General features: G+C 42.4%; 1 protein-coding gene across 6 annotated transcripts in view; it reads left to right on the top strand.

The window, feature by feature from the left end:
• The window catches only part of OSBPL3 (oxysterol binding protein like 3), a 153665-nt gene extending 143098 nt beyond the window's left edge, over positions 1-10567 (top strand). For all 6 annotated transcript variants that reach the window (XM_039862571.1, XM_039862568.1, XM_039862570.1 and 3 more), the window contains 3 exons: positions 2439-2565; positions 4209-4331; positions 6896-10567. In XM_039862571.1, coding sequence (XP_039718505.1) covers positions 2439-2565; positions 4209-4331; positions 6896-6992 — 347 coding nt within the window. In that variant the 3' untranslated portion in view covers positions 6993-10567. The remainder of the gene's footprint in view (positions 1-2438; positions 2566-4208; positions 4332-6895) is intronic.
• Positions 10568-20114: the final 9547 nt, after the last annotated feature.

The following is a 20114-nucleotide window of genomic DNA, read 5'->3' as shown; positions in this document are numbered from 1 at the left end:
ACATCTCCATGTGACAGTTCACCCAGCAGGGAGAAGGGAAGACAAAAGAGCTTTCTTCGCTTTTGCCTCTCTTTTCTCAGGAATGAAATATTTCCTACGATCCCCTAGCAAACGTATATCTTTACATTTTGCCAGCCTGAAGTGGGTCCAAACCCATCCGTGCACCAATCCCAGATAACTGGGTAGGTAGGAGCGATTCAGGTGGGTTTAGGTTCTTCCCCTAGGGAGGGCACAATGCCACCTGACCAGAGCAGTTTCCCATTGGCAAGTAAGAAAGGGAGATGACGTAGAGGAGGCAACCAACAATGTTTCTTCCAACGAGTTGCAGCCACATCCTCCTCCATCACAGAGCTTGCCTTGAAGCTAGCATGAATTGGCACAGTAACCATCTTCTTAGCATCAGAGGTTGGAGGCATGCGTGAGATTCTGTGAGTGACACACACTCTCCTTTGCTTAAAGTTCGTATCCAATCTTTCTGGATGTTAAAGAAGTACCTTGATAAAAGAACACTGTATAAGGTGTTATTCTTATTGTCATTGATATTCGCTGAGTTTATATCTCTGCCTTGGCTGTGAGCACCCCTCGCCCATCTTCAAGAAAAACTGCTATCTTCACTCTGGTGGACAGAGATTGGGGTGGGTTTTTGCAGGCACATTAGGAAGCTTGGCTATTAGTTTCATGTTTATGACACACAGAGAATTAGACCTAGAACTTGACAGAGGGACTTCTGAAGATTCAAAAAGTGGTCTGTAAAAAAGTTTGTGGAAAGCGCTTGTGTTTGATTATGTGAGCTCAGGCTATGAGTGAATTTATTAGTCTACATCTGATTTATCCAATATGTAAATTTAGATATTTTTAGCTGGAATTCAAGTTAAGGCAATACACCCACATTAATCTGCTTGGGCTGCTGTAACAAAATACCACAGACTGAGTGGTTTAAACAACAGAAATTTACTTTCTCACAGTTCCAGAGGCTGAGAAATCAAAGATCAAGGTCCTAGAAAATCTGAGTTTTAGTGAGAGATCTCTTCCTGGTTTGTAGACAGCCTCCAGATCTGGACTCCACATTTCTGGCCACATTTAACTTCCTCGGAGGCCCCATCTCCAAATATAGCCACATTGAAGGATAGAGCGTCAATGTATGAATTTTGGGAGGACACGAATATTCAGTCCATAACATTCTGCCCCCTGGTCTCCCAAATTTATGTCCTTCTTACATGCAAAATATATTTTTTTCCATCCTAACAGCCCCAAAAGTCTTAACTCATTTCAGCATCAGCTCTAAAGTCCAAAGTCTCATCACAATGTCATCTAAATCAGGTGTGGGTAAGACATGAGGTGTGATACATCCTTTCTAGCTGTGAGCCCACGAAACCAAAATGTGCTTCCCAAATTCAGTGGTGGGACAGGCCTAGGACAGACATTCCAAAAACGAGAAAGGAAAGAAGGAAGAGGTGACAGGCCCAAGCAAGCCTAAAACTAGCAAGGAAAATGCCATTTGATCTTAAGGCTCCAGAGTAATCCTCTTTGGTTCAATGCCCAGCCTTCTGGGCCCACTGAGGCAGTGGCCCTGCCCCCATAGTCCCCACCCACAGCAGGTGGTGGCAGCTTGGCATGTTGAGGCTGCAGCAGTGGCCTCACCCTTTGAAAGGTAGAGGCAGCCTTGCCCCCTGGGTCTGTGTAGTCCGGGCCTGTGGTGGGAGTGGCAGCCTGATGATCTCTGAGTCATCTTCACTTTCAGTCGTTCCTCTCTTTTCTTGAAGGGTAACACATGTTCACAGCCAGATAGCTCTACGGTCCCATCCTATAAAATACCAATGGTCCAACAGTCTGTTTTCTCTGCCCCTTTGGTTCTAGATGGCAGTGTTTCTGCCAGTGCAATCCATCTCTATTCCTGGCCTCTGCTGAGATGGTCTTAAATTAAAATATGTGCGATTTGAAGAAGCAAGAGTTAGTGAAAAGAAGGGCAGGTAGGAAGAAAAGAGTAACATTTATTGACTACTTGCTAGAGGTTCAGCACTATTTTAGGTACTAGACAGAGTTTCAGAATTTAACATCTCTTACGTGAAAAATTCTCGAGAGTGACAGTCTTGTTAGTCAGGAGAAATAGACCTAAAGTTCTTTTTATCATCTTTATTTGTGTAATAAATTATTTTTAGAGCTTAAACAGGATAGAAACTTCACAGTGTTTTATAAATTCACTGTATGACTACACAAAGGAGGCCTTACCCTTGTAGGCAGAAGAAAACTTATAGAGGAGAAAATTTATGGGGAACTATTCAGTTCTTATTTGCTAGCCAGACTCTTTTGATAGAATTGGAAGAGTTTAGAGCTGAGAGAGAAAAATTATAGCTGGTCTGAGATGAAAAAGGTGAAGGAATTAAAATGTAATGTAAATGAAATGCAAGTTAGGGATGAATGATCTCTTTTTCTTTTAGATCCCATGCCGAAAGGCTACGAGCAATACTATGGCTTCACGCAGTTTGCACTAGAATTAAATGACATCGATCCGTTGTGTGTGTCTTCATTACCACCTACCGACACCCGATTTAGGCCAGACCAAAGGTAAGGATTTCTTAAAGCTCTTTATCTCTAGAGATGTAAAATGTTTTATAAAAATTCCTATTAACAGCTCCCAGGCCACCAGAGGAGCCTAAAAGAGAGAGATAATGTTACCAGGAGTAGAGGTCCAAGGGGACTTTAAGCAATTATCTGGAAGGAATGGAGCCCAATTTAGATCTATGTGTGGCATGACTTTTATTCATCAGTAGAGCCCCAGTTCTATTGAAATATCAAAAAAGCATTTATTTCTCAGAGTTTAACTACATACAATAGAGATTGTCTATTTGAAAGAGGAAAAAACATCTGGCTCCCCTGACCCCTCGAATTTAAATTATTTTGATGCCCTGAGATATAATATCTGATTCTTTGTTTGCTGCTAACAAGCCATGTGGCAGATGATAAGCCTTTTCATCTTTCCCAGCCTCAGTTTCCAACTCTGTAAAATAGAAAGAATAATCTCTTCCCTAAGGTCTTTCTAATAAGACTCAAAACCTAGAAGAGGAAAAAAAGGTAAAATTTGACTTTATTTAAAAAAAGAAAAAACACGTACAATACCACCCTTCTTCATGGCAAAGTAAATAAAATATATACCCAGAGTCGAAAGATAAATGACAAACTGAGAAATCTTTATTTGCAACTCTTTTTATAAATTGGTTCTAGAAATTAAGGTCAATGCATTAAAAAAAAATGGACATAGAAAAATGGATATTTCACAAAATAAGAAAGGCAGATATCCCTTAAACATATGAAAAGATGCTCCATCTCACTCAAATAAATGCAGATTTTTTAAGCCACATTGACATATCGTTTGTTTGAGGTGCCCGAGACTATGGGAAAAGGCAGTCTAAGAACATTGCTGGTGGGGATCTAAATTGCTGTAATCCCATAAAGGGCAGTTTGGTTATATCCATATTACAGATTCACCCTTTAACTCAGCAATTTCACGTCTAGAAATTCCTCCTTACAGACTTTACTAACCCACATGCAAAATGACAGGTAAACATGGTCATCGTAGCATTATTGTAACATTTAAAAAGTGGGAACATCTCAAATGTCTAACAGTAGGCAATTGTTTAAATAAATTCAGGTATATCCACACAGTTGAATATTATACCACTATTAAAAAATGAAATGCCTGTATGTTACCAAGAAAGATCTCCAAGATATATTGTTAAATAAAAAGTAAAACAAAACAAGAAACCAAGGAATAGACACTATGTGTCACGTGCTACCATTTATGTTTTAAAAACAGAGGGAGGGGTAAGGCTATATGTTAACGTTTGTTTATATACATACCAAGAATCTCTAGAGGAATGCGCTGGAAACTAACTACCAGTGCATTACCCGTGGTGGGAACGTGAAAATGGGCGGGATGGGGAGCAAACGGTACAACTGGAGACAAGGATGAGAGGGAGACTTTACCCCAGATTCCTTTTTAAAGACATGATTTCTTGTACCATGTATATATCACCAATTCAAAATATCTCCCCTAACTACCTCGAAATATGGCTCTAAGGCATGGAGGAGGAGTCGTATGTCTAGAGAAGCATTTGGAATATCCAGTTTGGACACATGGCAATATCAGCAGTGATGACTGTTATATTTTCACGGAATTCATAGTCTTTTTTTTTTTTTACCTCCATCAGGTTTCTGGAAGAAGGGAACTTAGAAGAAGCTGAAACCCAAAAGCAGAGGATTGAACAGCTACAGAGAGAAAGGCGGCGGGTCTTGGAGGAAAGCAGCGTGGAGCACCAGCCTCGGTTTTTCAGGTGCGTGCCCCTGGTGGGTCCTGGCGACACCCGATGGTTCCGGTTTCTCGTCACATGACGAGAGTGAACAGGTGTGTCCCCTCCCCAAGTAAGAGCGGTCTGGATATTTCTCCTCTTTAGAGTGGCCTGCTGTCTGAGGGCCCGACTTTCTGTGGACGCCTGGCTCTAGACTGTCCCTTGGCCTGTCCCCCGTGGCAGTGATGTCTTCCTTTTTTTGGCATCTTTCATGCTTTCCCAGCTGCCCCTCAGAACCTCGCCCCAGGAGTGGGCAGAGGAACTGCTCAGTTAGTGCTTGTGGCAGAAGCAATGAGACCACCCTAACCTGACTCCCAGTACCAGGCCAGCTTGCTAAATCCGTGTCCGAACTTGGTCACTGACCTGGGTATATTTTACACAGCGACAGAGATAATTAATGGTCACCCCACCGGCCACCCAAATGGGAAGTCCAAGTAGTCCGATTTTGACCTGCAGAAAAGCCTATACACTTTGGCTTGGGTTTAGAACATTTATTGTTTGCTTTAAAATGCCTTGCCGAGAAAGCCTTGTTAAAAATAGACTTGAAGCTGTAGAAGGGGCATCAGAGAGCATCAGCCCTTCACTACTCTCTTATTTTAATTGAGAAGAAATGAAGCCCCAGGGAACAGAGAGGCGAAGGACCCAGTGGAAGGTTCTAGATCGGGGTCTGGCTCTTTGACTACCAGGCCAGGGCTCTGTATGGTTTTAGGGGTTTTGTTATTTATTCATTTCTTTAAAATTAACATTAAAACAGGCACATGTAAGAGAACATTTTAATAATTGCCACATGGGAGGGCGATTAGGAGGGTGGGTGAAGGGGAAGAGGATTAGAGGTATAAATCGGCAGTTACAAAATAGTCACTGGGATGAAAAGTATACATAAGGAACAGACTCAACAATATTGTAATAACTATATGGTGTTGGCTGGGTACTAGACTTATCAGGGGCATCACTTTGAAAGTTATATAAGTGTCTAATCACCATGTTATACGTCTGAAACTTATATAGTATTGTATGCCAACTGTAATTGAAAAATAAAAAATATTTTTTAAATATATTAAAATTTTTTCAAAAAGAATTTTTAGAAAGGCACATGCTGAAATTGCTTAGGGAAATTTTTTGTTTGACATGGTTTCTTAATGGGCAACAGAAACACTTCTGGGAGGAATTAATTACCACTTTATCACAGCAGCAATAAAATATGTGTTCCAAAACAGCAAAACAACAAGTAATGTTTTCTCCCCAAAATATAATGCTTTTTTCCCTGGAGTTCATCTGGATTTTGCCAGATCCCTTCTGATCATTTCCACAAACTCAGGATGTGAGCTATTGAAGAGCAGTTGGCTCATTTCATTTCAAAATGTTCATAACTTTGTTTAAATATTTTAAAAATAAGACCTTAAATTGTTTTTTGAAAAAGGCAAGGGATAGATAGATACACGGAGAGATTAACAGCCTTTACAACTGATTTACTGATCAACTGATAGGTATACACATATACCTTTAAGTAAGTCGACTCTTTTTTCCCCCTATAAATCATCTAGTGTCATTTTTTAAATAAGGAAAATCTACATTTATGAACATGTCCACTACAGTATTTTTTAGGATCATTAAAAAGTATGGGTAACCAAACTGTCTCAAGGACTAGGTAAGGAGATCCGGCAAATTGATGTAACATGAAGGCATCAAAAATGGCTTCATGAAGTCGGTGGAGCGCCATGGGAGACAAACGAGCCTTTACATGCAAAATGTGAAATGCCGACTAGGTTGTTGCCGCAAGCATCTGCGAATCCTTTTGGAATAGAAAGGGACTGAAAGCAGCTGTAGCTGGGTGCCCGTGGCTCTTTTTCCTTTTGATTGTCTATGAAATTGTCAGAGTATTGGAGGTGGCCAACAAAAAGTTGGAGAGAAGGCAAGTTTCTCATCAGGAGGGGCCCCAGCAGGGAGATGATGGAGAGGCATGGGGGGCTCGGATGTTTCCACTGACGTCACTGAGGAGCAATAAAAAACATCACTGGGAATTTCAAGTGAGAGCTACAGCTGGGGTGGAATCGAGCCTCTTTGTCTCATGGTAAAATACCCAGTATGCAGATTGGCTCATTTTAAACACATCCCTTTACTGGAATAGGGAAAAAGTGGGGAAATCGGTGTCCTGGAAGTGTGGAGAAACAGGCACTCTCCACTTTTGCTTTGAAAACAGATGGCAGTATCAGTCACAATTACAAATTACCAATACGCATATCGGTTGATAGGAACAGCCTGAGCCACCTGGTCGATTTTAGCTTTTACGTAGTTATACTCAGGGAAGTGGCTGTCTTCTCACAGAAGCACCGTTTTTGGCAGCTTCCAATTTTGAGAAGTCAAAGTGAGAATAAACGGAGTGGTTTTCAGGCTTCCAAGTTCCCTCGCAGCTCCAGCACTGGGTCATTAGGGAAACTGCGTGCACGCTCGAATGATGGTGGGGTGGGGGCACCGGGGAGGGAGGAAGAGAGAGAGAGACTAGTACTGTGTTTTCAAGAGCCTTGAGGAAATTCTTTCTTCTTTCACAGGAAATCAGATGATGATTCCTGGGTGAGCAACGGCACCTATTTGGAACTTAGGAAAGATCTTGGTTTTTCCAAACTGGACCATCCTGTCTTGTGGTGAAAAAGGAAAAAAAAAAAGATGCATCCTCGTATTTCTTCTGCGTTTGCTTTCTGAAGCCACAAACCTGCATCTCTATATTTAGAAGATATTATCTAGAATGATCACTTGTGCTTAGCTTAGTGTTGTATTTAAGTATATATTTTCCTCGATGGGTTTCTTTACAATTTCAGAGGTTATCACAATTGTTTATATGAATGTAGAACACCTTGATATTTCTTTTTATACATAAACTATTTAATAAAAATGAAAGATTAAATGTTAATGTGTGAGTTGAAAAAGAAGCTTTAACACTAATTTTCCAAAGGCTAGGGAAATGCAAATTTATGCCTTATAAAATTATGTTGGAGGAAGAAAATCCACCTCTCCCCAGTGCATTAAGAAATAAGAATACCCAGGGTTACTCGCCCACATACGTGTAAGCTACCCAAGTTTAATTTGGTAGCTCAGATCTCTTTTTGCCTCAGACAGCTCTTGAATTGCTCATACGAAACAATTCTGCTGGTGCTGGAGTCTGAAGAATATTTGCATTTGCATTTTGGTGGTTGAGAGGATGGTATAAGTTTAGCAGAATGTATGTTTTTATATAAGATGCATATGGCACCTTCTTGAAGAGGAAGCATTTGAGCTCATCCCTCCCTATAGTTTTATTACCTTATGGGCACAATCGTACCCTGTTACTCAGAGAAATTGCCGTGAATCCAAGAAATCCCTATTAATTAAATGTCATCATGAAATCCCAGAGAGGCAGTAGGTAATTTCTCCTGGGTGAGAGCTGAATCCCACCTCGTTTGATCACATCTCTGTTGAGTGTGGAAAGTCCCAGTTTCGTGTAAAACGTGAGCACATTACACAAGCAGTTTGACTTTGTAAAAGTTTAGCAAAATAACTGTTTTAAAATACTGTTTTGGTATTTCCTACCTCTTAATAAGCACTGTATTTTAGATCTCGTGTAAAAAGTTTGACCATCTGCCTTATAGACAAACATAGAGAATTGATGTTCTTTCTTCGTGCTGTGTTCTGATAAAGCTTTAAGTGTCTTATCCCTTTCCTACACTTTTTTCTTACTTGCATCAGTCTTTTGGGAGTTTTGCAGCGGTCTTGAATAACACAGATTATGACTACAAAAAGGGGAAACTTTGTCTTTTTAAATGTGTCATTTCAAATTACAATATAAGAATGCGTGCGGTAGTTAAATTGTGTTATCAAAGCAATTCCAACTTCTGCCCAGATTACATTAAAACCAAAGCCTGATTTTTAAGCCTTTTACTCTAATATCCCTAAAAATTCTATGGAGTATCAAATAAAATGGTATAGTATAAGGATTTCTCTCAAAAACATTTTTAGATATTTAAATAGATTCGGAGCATATAGAAGGTTATGAATAAAAAGTAGAATAAATAACAGAAAAAAAGAAGGCATGATTTTTCAGTGTCACACCAAATAACCAGTAGGACAGGATTGCATTTTCAAAATGGAAAGTTGTTTAAAGAGGATCAGTAGCATATTTTGGAATCTGCAAGTGACTGTCATTTTAAAAACAAAAATTGGCTCATTAAATATTGCATTCATCCATTCCATTTTATCAAGATGTCAAGATGAATGCAATGTGAATATCATTCCCATTTCTAAACAATTAAATGACACAGTCAAATTCCTTGGTTTGTGCTTTGTTCTTTTCTTTTCAAGCATGTATCCAAATTTTGCTCACAGACAGGAAGAAGCAGACTGTAGATTTAAGGGTACTCAAGGGGAAAACAAATCTAGTTTTCACAATGTGAAGGGGAATGCAGAATTTTAGTAATATTCACTATTAAATAGGCCTGCTCCAGAAGCTGGCTCAAAAAACAAACAAAAAACAAAAAGTACAACCCAGACAGATACAGCTCTGTCACGCAGCATTTGGAATTTCTTTGTCTCAATGCTGTTATTTCAATTGATATTTTGCTTTATTTTGGAATCGCAAGGCTGAATGAACCGAATATCATCTTTGTTACTATCTTATTTGAGATGGGGAGGATGCGGGGGATTAGAATATGATACAGAACTGTATGCAAATTTTAAAATCTGCTAGTCGTTACCAGCATCTATAAAGAGCTTTTCTGACATTTGAACAGCTTGGTGATGCAGCCTGATATAATCTTAAAATTACCTTGAAAGGGAAATGGCTTCTTTTCTCCTTCAGTCCCCATTTTCGAAAGCACCTTCCCACTAATTTGTAACTGAATGGCATTTTATATTTCTAAGATGAAGAAAACAGAAACACCCTATTGTTTGGGAAGAAATGAGGGAAAATCTAATTTTCTGGATTTTTGAATCCCTCGATTAACTAATGCTAATCTCTGTACCATTTGAGATAACATGTTTTAACCTCCATTTTATTCCTAACAGTCCATCCCAAATTTGTGGTGAATGACACAGGTCTTCTTGGAAGTGAGACTTTGTGCGGTCCACCACAAGCCGTGGCCGCTACTCCAAGATGCAGATCTGTCTGAAGAAGAGCAGATCACTTCCTTCCCCGGGCTCCAAAGCCTGGATTAGTATTTCCCTGTGTCAGATGTGTTAATCAAGTCTCAGTGCAGCTTTTCTGAGCAGTTCACCTGCAGGAAGCCAGGCTGGTGCTGGTACTAATTACACAGAGTTCACTTTAGGACAACAGTCTAGCTCTCTATCAGGCCCGCAGAATGCCCCAGTAAGCTCTGCAGTCTCCATGTGCTTCCTGTGGGACACTTGAAGAGAAAAAAAAATACAAACCAATTTTTTAAATGTTTACTTCTTTTGGGCTGCTGCTTTTCTCATACTCTACTTTTAATTACTTCCCATAAATCCTTTGCTTGGGCTTCAAGCATTGTCCTTCATCTGTATTTTCCAGATTTATGATGAGGTGTCTTGTTCTACTATTAACAATGTCAAGCCTAAAAGAGAAATAATAAACTACAAAGTTTTTATTTGGCGGTTGCACCTTGCTGTGGGTCTTCTACACATTCCCTAAGTCATTTATGCCTTCCGGCTATCGTAGAATTTCCTCAGACCTTTTAGTTATGAGTAGAAGCAATAAAAAGTTGTTCTTATGATCTTAGGAATAATACAGTTCCAATGTATTGACACCATTTATGTGAATGTCTTTCATTTTGATATTAACATTGGCATAAATCTATTTTTGCTACCAGATGATAGCTATTTTCACGTGCTCGATTCTTTTCTGTGTTATATTAATCTGTTACTTAGTGTTAGTCTTTATTTTTCTGTGTTGGAAATATGTATCATAAGTATCTGCAAATCATGACAGTCTGAAATGCAGACCGTTTTCTGAGACTGGTTTTGGGGAATGCGATGATCAGAAGTTGCTCATTTATTTTATTCGTGATGATTTTATCTTCCTCTGTTACCCTCAGAGGATAGTATTTTTTTAATGGCTCTTTGTAAATCTTCCATCTAACCATCTACAAGATTATTTTCTGTTTAAATCCCACCCTTTCACCCACCCCCCTCTGCCTCTCCCAAAAGCTTCCCCAAAAGACTAATTTGTTTATCCCCCTCATGCAGCTAGTTGACTGAATAAATCACATGGAAAAGGCCACCTTTGTCTTTGTTTTTAGTTAACATGTAAATGTGGCTGCCACAATTGGAGAAAGCAAGACTTTGGCGTAGGCTATTTTGAGGAAGAAACACACCAGGTTACCCTCGATTAAATAACATCCTGGGACATAAAGAAACTTGGAAACCATAAGTCGCCATACTTTTGTTCCCAATATTTTTAAGGTATACTACAAACGTAGGTCCCCCAGCCCTTAGCACTAAGGACCTGGCACAGCCAGAACCCAAGACAGTCCCCAAGGAGCCCCATCTGTTATCCCAGCATGCTGCGGAAATAGCATTACTTTCTGTGTTTCCCAATATGAAGAAGGAAAATTCTGACTATTCATACCAACCTAATGGCTCTTACAAAGAACTGACTCGTAGAATTTCCTAAGTTGTGTCTTTTGCAATGCCATAGACACTTTGCCTTCACTAAAGTTACATTCGATTCAGTTGATATATTTATGATGTTACACAATGCACAGGATTACAGTTACACATATAAAGTCACATCTCTGCATCCCTAAAAACACGAGAGACAACCAAAAGCAGTTCATGAAAATTGATTGGATTCTGGCTTAAAAGAAAAGAAAACTAAGCTATAAAAGACACTTTGCGGACAATTAGTGAAACTTGCATATAAACATAATGAAATGATTGCTAATTTTCATATCCGCATTGTGATATTGCCCGTTCATGTGAATCAAATCTGCCATCAAAGGAGGACCATTATCCAGCTTTATTCAAAATAATGTGTTATGAACACTGAAGGAGGTCTTAAAAGGCAATCTCAAAATATTTTAACACGTTGGCCATCACTGGAATAGGTATTAAAGCATCCTAAGGTGTCAATTTTGAGAAGGCAATAAAATTTGGAGGCACAACTTCCAAACCATTAGTTTACAAACTCAGTCATATTATCTTCGAGTCTTACCAGTGAATACCAGCATTAATATAGCTAATGCCATCAGTGACCAGCAAATCAGGACATCACTGTCCTAGCTGACCAGTCAAGGTTGTCTTATCACAGATGTAGTAGTTGGAAAGAGATTCCAGCCTCAAGTGGAGTTCAAGAGACTTAAATGAAGGGTCTGCTAGTGAAGACACTAGGTTTCAGGTGCACTAGTACCAGCCAGCAGTCGTCCCTGGCCCTGGAGGGAAGGGCAGCTGCAGTCGTGGCGGGTCCTGCGGCTTCTGCCAGAAAGTCCAGACCAAAGTAAGAACTCGCTGGGCCCTGGGCGGGGGGTGGGCCCAAGAAAACAGAAAAACAAGCACCTGGACCTTCCATTCACCAGAATAGTTCAGTCTCAGCTTCCAGAGGAATTTATGGTAAATAAACTTATAGTAAGTAAATAGGCTTGATAGCCTTTTTAAATTTTATTTATCTATCTATCTATCTATCTATCTATCTATCTATCTATCATCTATCTATCTATTTATTTATTTGGAGTGGTTAGGATTTGTTCAATTATTTTGGCTCCAGTTATTTTACCAAGGATGAATTGGGATTAACTGTGCTTTTTAAAAATCTTTTGTTTCTCCATGGTATTATTGCTGTTATAACATTTTTAATGAGCTAAGGGTGGCCTCTTTTTTAGTAAATGCTGTAATTTAAACAGATACCAGACTGGGAAAGACATATCAACTTTAGAAGTGAATCTCAAATTTGGCTACTATCCTGGGGGTGATTTTACACACGCACACGCACACGCACACACAGTTTCCCCAGGTGGCTCAGACCCGGACGGCCCCACATATTCTGTTGACCAGCATTTGTTCTTCACTGAGCTGAGACGCCACCTTCTAATGTCATGATTGTTCCGGGACAATAAAAGTGGCATGTTGGTAAAAACTCTTTGTTCTTTTTCATAAAGTTTTGTATGTTGCTTTTGTACTCTCCATGACATGTACGGATAAGGGCCTCATCGACCTCTTTCCCCTGTGACACTTCATGGGTACTTTAAAAGGGGCTTGAAGACAGGAAGAGCCAGCAGTGACTGTGAGGGATTCTTTGAAAAACAGTGACTGAGCCAGGAATGGTCGCAGACGCTGGAAATAAGCGGGCCTCCGTGTCGAGGGCCTTGAAGTCTGGTGGGAAGCCGGTGGGTCGGTGACAGCCATAGTGCGTTAAGAAGGCTCCATATTGAAGGATGCCCAAGTGATGTGGGGAGAGGTGACGGCGCTCAGCCAGGCTGCATTCGGACGTGGACCTCAGACGGTGAAGAGAACGAGACGACCCAGCAACCAGAGGGGGCTGGGGGAGGGGGAGGCATCGCATGTGACTCATGGTTCCTCTTCATGCCAGTTAAACCACAGTGCTACTTCCCAACTAGCCTCACCGTGAAATTTACAGTGTGTCACAATATCTGCTGTTTCCTCAGCCTGGAGGAAACTAAGGGTGGGGAGTGGAGGCGGGCAGTGCTCAGGTGCCCAAGCGGACCAGGAGTGGCCAAGGAAATCACGCCCGAGGACCCCACTCCTCTCTCTACCGCAAGATCACATAAGCTGCCACCTCTACTGTTTCCCCTACCCCGCCCCACCCTCGCCCCATGAATCCAAACAATCTTCGTGAGGAATCTGAGAGGTCGAGCACCTCTCCAGAAGTGACTGAGCATTACCAGAGCAGACTATCTAAATGATCTGATTAGACTAAATTTCTTTATTTTAATTTTTTGTTATGGAAAACTATACATAAAACTTGACCTTTTTAACCATTCTTAAGTGGACAGTTCAGTGGCATCAAGTGCGTTCCCACTGTGTGAGCATCACCGTCTTCCATCTCCAGAACTTTTTCATCGTCTCCTACTGAAATTCTGTTCTCATTTAGACTAAGCTTTAAACAAAATTAGACCTTGAGTTAATTTCTTTCTTGCTAACCAACAGGGGAAGGGCTTTGCCAGGAAGATGAGATCAGTTATCGACAAGATGAAAGCATTATGTCTTTCTTGCTTGTGAACTGTAGTGTGAGTTACAGTTTTGCAAGCCACTACAGAAGAGCCCTCTCAGTGCCATTTGGGCAATCCCCATTTAACAGAATAGTTTCCAAGGACCAGAGGTTAAGTGACTTGACCAAACTTTCAGAACTCGCAATAGCATTATTGGACTATGAGCGTGTGTTTTACCTGTTTCCCAATCCAGCTCCTTCTGCTACAGAATGAGATGCAAGCGATGTGGTCCCAACACCCTCGTCCCTTCCCAGTTTAAGTACTTGTCATTTAATTTTTGTTCCAGAGATTTCCTCAGTCCTTTGAACCTGACACAGCCAATTCAGTGATTGGAAAAGAAGCACGGGATGGGACTTGGGAAACCTAATTCTAGTTAGTGGCAAGACATTAGGTAGGTCATTTACCCTCTGCAAACTTCATTTAACGCCAACAGCAAAAGGGCAGATTATCATTTAAGTTCTCTCTATGCTGCCACTCAGTAATCTCAAGATTAGGTGGAAATGTTACTCGGTCAATCAACAAATATTCATGAAACCCAAACATGTGCCAGACACAGCCTCTGAGCTCATGGAGCTTGCCTACAGATTTCAGAATCAGCCCTAAATTATTCTTTTCTGTTTTATCCTGAAAATGGGGATTATTTTGGCCATATGGAAGAATTACATTGCATGGTTGGAAAATGCCGTCAGCTTCTGAATCATTGTGTTTTTGTGGAATCAAACTTATCCAAGAGTGAACAGTTGCTGCAAAGCCTGTCGATGGGGTACTTTGCCTGAACATGTTCATCCAGCCAACAATATAGGGAATATAGGAGAGAGAGAGAGAGAGAGAGAGAAAGTCAAGTTTCTGTTCTCCCAGAGCTTAGAGTCTAGTGGGGCAGATGATGAGGGTGGGGACAATGAGCACCTAAACAGATCAGTGTGGGGCGTGACTGATGAGAAAGTGCTGGGGAGGAAAATATTCAAGGACCGTGGGAGGACATGGCTCTTTCATGTTCTATAGAGTGGTAAGGGAGGGTTTCGCTGATCCAGGACTTGAAGGGACTTGAAGGAAATAAGAAGGAAGAGCTTTCCAAGCTAAGGGAATGGCAGATGCCAGCCTGAAGCAAGGGCGCGTTCAGGGCAATTTGGAAGGAGGCCAGTGCAGGAGCAGCATGCTGGGAGTCAATCAAAGTTAGGGTGGGGAGGTGCTTGAGTCAGAGGACTTTGTCTTCACTCTGCATGAGATTAAAAGTCAATGAAGAGTTTTGAGCCGAGGAATGGTATGATTTGACTTATGATTTTAAAGGGTCATCTAGCTGCCTGGTGGAGACTGGGGACACAGGCAAAACCAGGCAGCCGAGCTCGAAGGTGATTACCCTCATCCAGAGAGGGATGTGGTGGACCTCGCTCCTTCTCCCACATCCCAAATCCAGGGCCGAAGTGGAGGCAGAGGGAAGCAGGGATCAACGGGGTGGGCTGATGGGTTGGATTTGGGATGTGGGAGAAGGAGCGAGGTCAGGGATGATTCCAAGTTCTGTGGCCTGAGCGACGAAAAGGATGGAGTGGCCATGAACTAAGATAAGGACAGCGATGACTAGGGCAGCTTTGGGTGCTCTGGTGAAAAAATTAGGTGATGACTTTTTCCAAGAGGTGCTCTCAAGTAGGCCGCTGGATATGCAGGTGCAGTAAAGGATAAGGCAGCAGGTTTGTGTGTTCAAACCCTGCACGTCTGAATGAAGACGAGACTGGCCCTCGACCATCTCCTGAGAGATCCTCCAAGCCTTCGGAATGTTGCTCCTCACAAAAGTGGTTCTGTATTCCTGGGACTTCAGGCCCTGCCAATATTTTATGCTGCAAAAATGATTTATAGTGGAGGTTCAGGGCCAAGCTATGTCCGTTTGACCTCTGGAGGGGCTGGAGACTAAAGACCTCTAGGATCAGCCTCATGGGTGCTCCACGCCAATGTGGCCAACCCTGGACACCAAGGCTTCCCCGGTTGACAGTACTCTGACCGTGTTGTCACATATAGCTGCAGGGCTTTCTAATGTGAGAAATCCTCCTCTGTGTCCCTCACCCCCACGGTCGTGGGGGCTGAGTCCTGCATGGCCTCCCCGTGAAGTTCCCCTTCCTGAGCCCACAGCCCTGCTCAGACCAGGCCCTCACCAGTCCTCGCCTCGCCGGACGGAGTCCCTGTCTGCAGGCCCAACTCCTCCCCATCCATTCTCCAAGCTGCAACCAGATTGATTCGTCTACGCTCTAGTCATATCATTAATCTCTTTATAGTCGTTCTCTGCGCAAACACCTCAGCATGGCGTGTATGTAACACAGCCGTCACAAGCCTAGCCTTTCGAGTCAGAGAGATTGGGTTGGAATCCTGGCTCTACTGTTCTGAGCATCTGTTTGCTCAGTTTTAAACTGGAGTTAAGCCCTGAGGGTTGCTGTGAGGATCACTGGTTGCTGCCATGTATTGAACTCTCCTCTGTGCCATTCACTAGTCCGGGGATCACTTAACACCCCCACTTGACCTAGGAGGAAAGTGAGACCTAGCTGAGGTAAGTTGCTCACAGTCAACCTCATACCTGATAAGCCAAAACTCAAATGCTTCTAGCATCTAAACTAGCAGCTCTCGAGAAGTGGCTTGGGGACTCTGACGACGCAAGGTCTCAAATATTTTCATAACATTAAGACACCGTTTGCCTTTTTCTATTCATTCTCTCAAGCGGGCGATGGAGTCTTCTAGACATGTAAGCTACGTGATGCGTCAGAGTGCACCAGGGTAATGCAGAAGCGGATGTGGAATCCAAATATCTTTTTTTAAGCCACACATTAATGTAAAAATGGCAATGCTGTTCTTCCCTCTCATTTTTCTTTGTTTTGGTGGCTACGGTTATATTTCATTAACATATGTTTTTATCTTAACATATAATGGGTTTATTATCAGTATTTTAAATGAAGTAATGTTCCTAAATTTCTCAGTTTGAATTTCTAATACAGTAACTACCAATAGATGTAACGTATATAAATAAAAGCTCTCTGAGGTTGTCTATAATTTTTAAGAACATCAAGTTTCTTTTAGGAGCATGCAATTTTTAAGAGCGTATTTGGTCTTGAGACCAAATAATGTGAGAAACGCAGCACTAAGCACTAAACTGTACATAAGAGATGTAAATTGCTTATCATGGTGCCTAATGGAGAATGAGGGCTCTATAAATGGTAGTCTCTACTGTTTTATAGGGCACTATGGATGAATTATTAATTTACTGACCTGTGACTATGTTAGGCCTTATTTCTCTTCACTTCCCCACAAGCACAGTTCTCTCCTGTTCTGGCAAACTGCCTGTGGTCTCAGGTGCCCATACCTTTGCACACTAATCCTCCTTGAGAAACGTCTCTCCCGTCACATCTACCTAACTCACACCTCCCTCTTAAGCCTCAGCTCAAGCGTCTGCATCTTTCAGAAGCCTTTCTTGAGGTAGGCCCTACAGTTCTAACTGCCTGTCTAGTGATCTTCCCATTGAACCCTACTGATTTGAGCAGAAAGTCACAGAAAATTCATTGATATCCTTGGAAAGGGGATAAAGAGGAAGATTTTGTTACTGCCCATTCCGTGCCCTTGAGAAAGAGGCCTTCTTTCTGTGTATAGCACTATCCAATCACTAGAAAAATATATGCAAGAAAGATCATGAGCCAAGCCCGTGCTTCCCAAAATGTGGCTTAGAGCCCTGCTACCAGGTCACAGAGGTGCACATAAATATGCAGATTCTTGCCCCCACCCACCACCTACTGAGTCAGACTCCCTGGGGACAGGGCCTAGGAACCTGATTTTTTGAAATGAAGTCTTGTGTTGATTTGGTGATTCTTAAACACAGCCAAGTTTGAGAACCACTCTTCTAGTTTCTTCTAGGTTCCAGAAGAGCCCTATGCCACCCACTGGGGAGACAAAGATGACGAAGACGCCATTCTGCTCTCTGTGGACCCATGTTCTCTGGGAGGATTATATCACAATGAGAGAGGAAATAACCTGCCGTGAATAGTGACTGTGTATGGAAATGTAACAAAGGGAGGAGTTGGTTCTGTTGGAAAGGGGATCAGGGAAGATTTCACAGATGTGACATTTGAGTTGGCTCGAATGGTCATTTTTAGGCAGAGAAGGCCAGTGAGGGTAATCTGGGCAAGGAGAAGACCGTGTACAATGGAAAGGAAGCCTGAAAGTATGTGGCACAGACTTAGAAAGGTGTCCGGCATCCTTTGCTTTGATGTTACATTCAATGACGAACTGATGTTATGTTCAATGACGTACTGATTTGGCTCCTTAGCTGCTGGGTACGGGATGTACGGTGAAGGCGAGTTTTCCAGCCAGTGGAGAGAAATTTGTGCATCCTGCATTACAAACCAATAAACTGATATCCTGATTTATAAATTGATCTTTGGTTAGGGTTTATCAATACCCCAGCATGTGTCAGGTGTCAAAATTAAGTTTCTAACCTGCAACACGAAGGCCTTCGATGTGATTTCATAGGTATGAACTGTCCCATGAGGTCTGCGGAGAAGCAGCTGAGCTCTCCGACCTCCAGGAGCAGACACTGTGGCTTGTTCACCGGTCACCCCTTCGTCCTCCTCTTTCCTCACTACGAGGACTTTGGTTCTGTTTGGATACAGGCAGCACCGTGTTTGAAGGGAGGCAGGTCTCCTCCACAGCCCCAGCGCCTTGATCAGGCTAAGCTCGTAGGGCAAGTCTCCTCCTGCCCGTGATGGACAGCAATGCACACGTTGGCCAATGAGAGAAATCTGACGTCAGCTTTGGAAACGCTTTCCACAGTCTCGCAAAGGGACGAGAAAGGGGGCCATCTCCTTTCCGGCTTGGACCGTTGTTTGTGTGGATTGTTTCCGCGGTCGTCCTCCAATCAGGAAGAGGCCAGTCTGAAGACGATGCCAGGGGGATGAGAATGGCAGTGAGAAGTGGCGGAAAGAGCGTAGGTTTTGGATGATGGTGCTGAGGTCTCTGCATCAGCCCCCGGGGAACCGCTCTACCTCTGCACGTCTCGATACCTTTGTTCGTTAGGCCATTGTTTTGTTAGGTTTTTCTGGTTTTTTTTTTTTTTCCCCCAGCTGAATGCACACTAATGACACCCCATCCACACAGACGCCCACAAACGTAACATACCACGCACCACCCAAACTGAGATTAAGGTGTCACAGGGAACGTAGGAGCAGCCTTATTCTTGGGCTTTCAGAAACTGGAATATATTTATGAAACTAGGAAGTTATTCAGAATCCCACTTACTTCTATAAATAAGATGATCTTTCCCTCCTGCAAGACAAGTTAACCCCCCTCCTTATTGTTCTGCAATTAATTATCAGCAACTTTCTTACGAGACATCTTTTCTCTCTCACGGCTTCCTCTTGCTCATAGTTTCTGCTGCCTATTTTTTCTCTGAGTATCTTTCAGCTTCTGCAACTGACTAACTTTACGTATCCACATTTCAGTACTTTTAGAAAAAGGTCATATCCTGTAGGTAAGGCTGTCACATCAGTCTGTCTCATCAGCTACTGACAATACTATAAATTGACTGCACCTGGGTCATAGTTCCAGCCCTGGCCCACCCAGCTGAGGCCTAGGTGGAGGGTCACATGGTACCAGGATGACATTTATACAGAAAGTGCTGCTTACAAGGGGGTTGTAGAGTATGGCAGACTTGACAATAGGAATGTGAATTTCCTATTATCTGTTCAGTATTATGGCAGTTTGCCAGATGTCACTCTTATATTTATTCTCCTCTTGGTCCAAAATAATAGGAGTTTTGTCTGGGCACACGGTTACCCAGCTGATGACATTTCCCAGACTTCGGCTAGGTGTGGCCATGTGACCATATTCTGACTATAAAGTTGTGGGCAGAAGTTGTATATGCAGCTTCTGGGTTGTGTCTTTAAAATGAGAAAAATGTGCCTCCTTCTTTGCTGGCTGCTCATGGGAATAATGATGGAAGCTGGAGCAGCTGTCACACGCATCAGTGTGGAAACCGCACATTGGCAAACCAACATGGTCAATGGATCCTGGGACCCAACATCCAGGGGCACCAACTTGTCTTGGTTTGTCCAGGACTTTCCAAGTTTTAGTGTGAAAACTTGCAAGTCCTGGACAAACTGGGGCATTCGGCATCCCCACGCCTTCGAGCCACTGCACTAACTCTGGACTGTGAGAAAGAGCAAAAAACAAGCAAAAAACAAAAACCCACACCCCTTCCATCTTGACTAAGCCACTGTCCTTGGGGGTTTCCTTATTTATATCACCATATCCTGTCTGTAATGAATACGAATCTGAAGAGGCTGTTTTGGCCATTGCTCAGCCTGAGGTCTGACGCTCCTCCACTGCACTGCCAGCTCCGACGTCTGGTCTTCCGTGTTTGGGTTCCAGCCTCTCATCACAGAGGCTCCTGGGCTGGGGCTGAGACCTGATGGACCTGATGGGCTCTACCCCGATCCCTCCCCTTGGATTTCTCCTTCCTTTTCTGAATAAGAAGTGACTTTTTGAAACCTGTCGACTAGTCCATGCTAACTCCCCTACATAAATGCACAAAAATGCATATGTGCACACACAAGTACACACACACACACACACA

The sequence above is a fragment of the Pteropus medius genome, unplaced genomic scaffold (assembly GCF_902729225.1).
Source record: "Pteropus medius unplaced genomic scaffold, Ma_sr-lr_union100, whole genome shotgun sequence".
Classification (NCBI taxonomy): domain Eukaryota; kingdom Metazoa; phylum Chordata; class Mammalia; order Chiroptera; family Pteropodidae; genus Pteropus; species Pteropus medius.
Note: the sequence above shows the minus strand (reverse complement) of the source record. Positions and strands in the feature narration are given on the sequence as shown.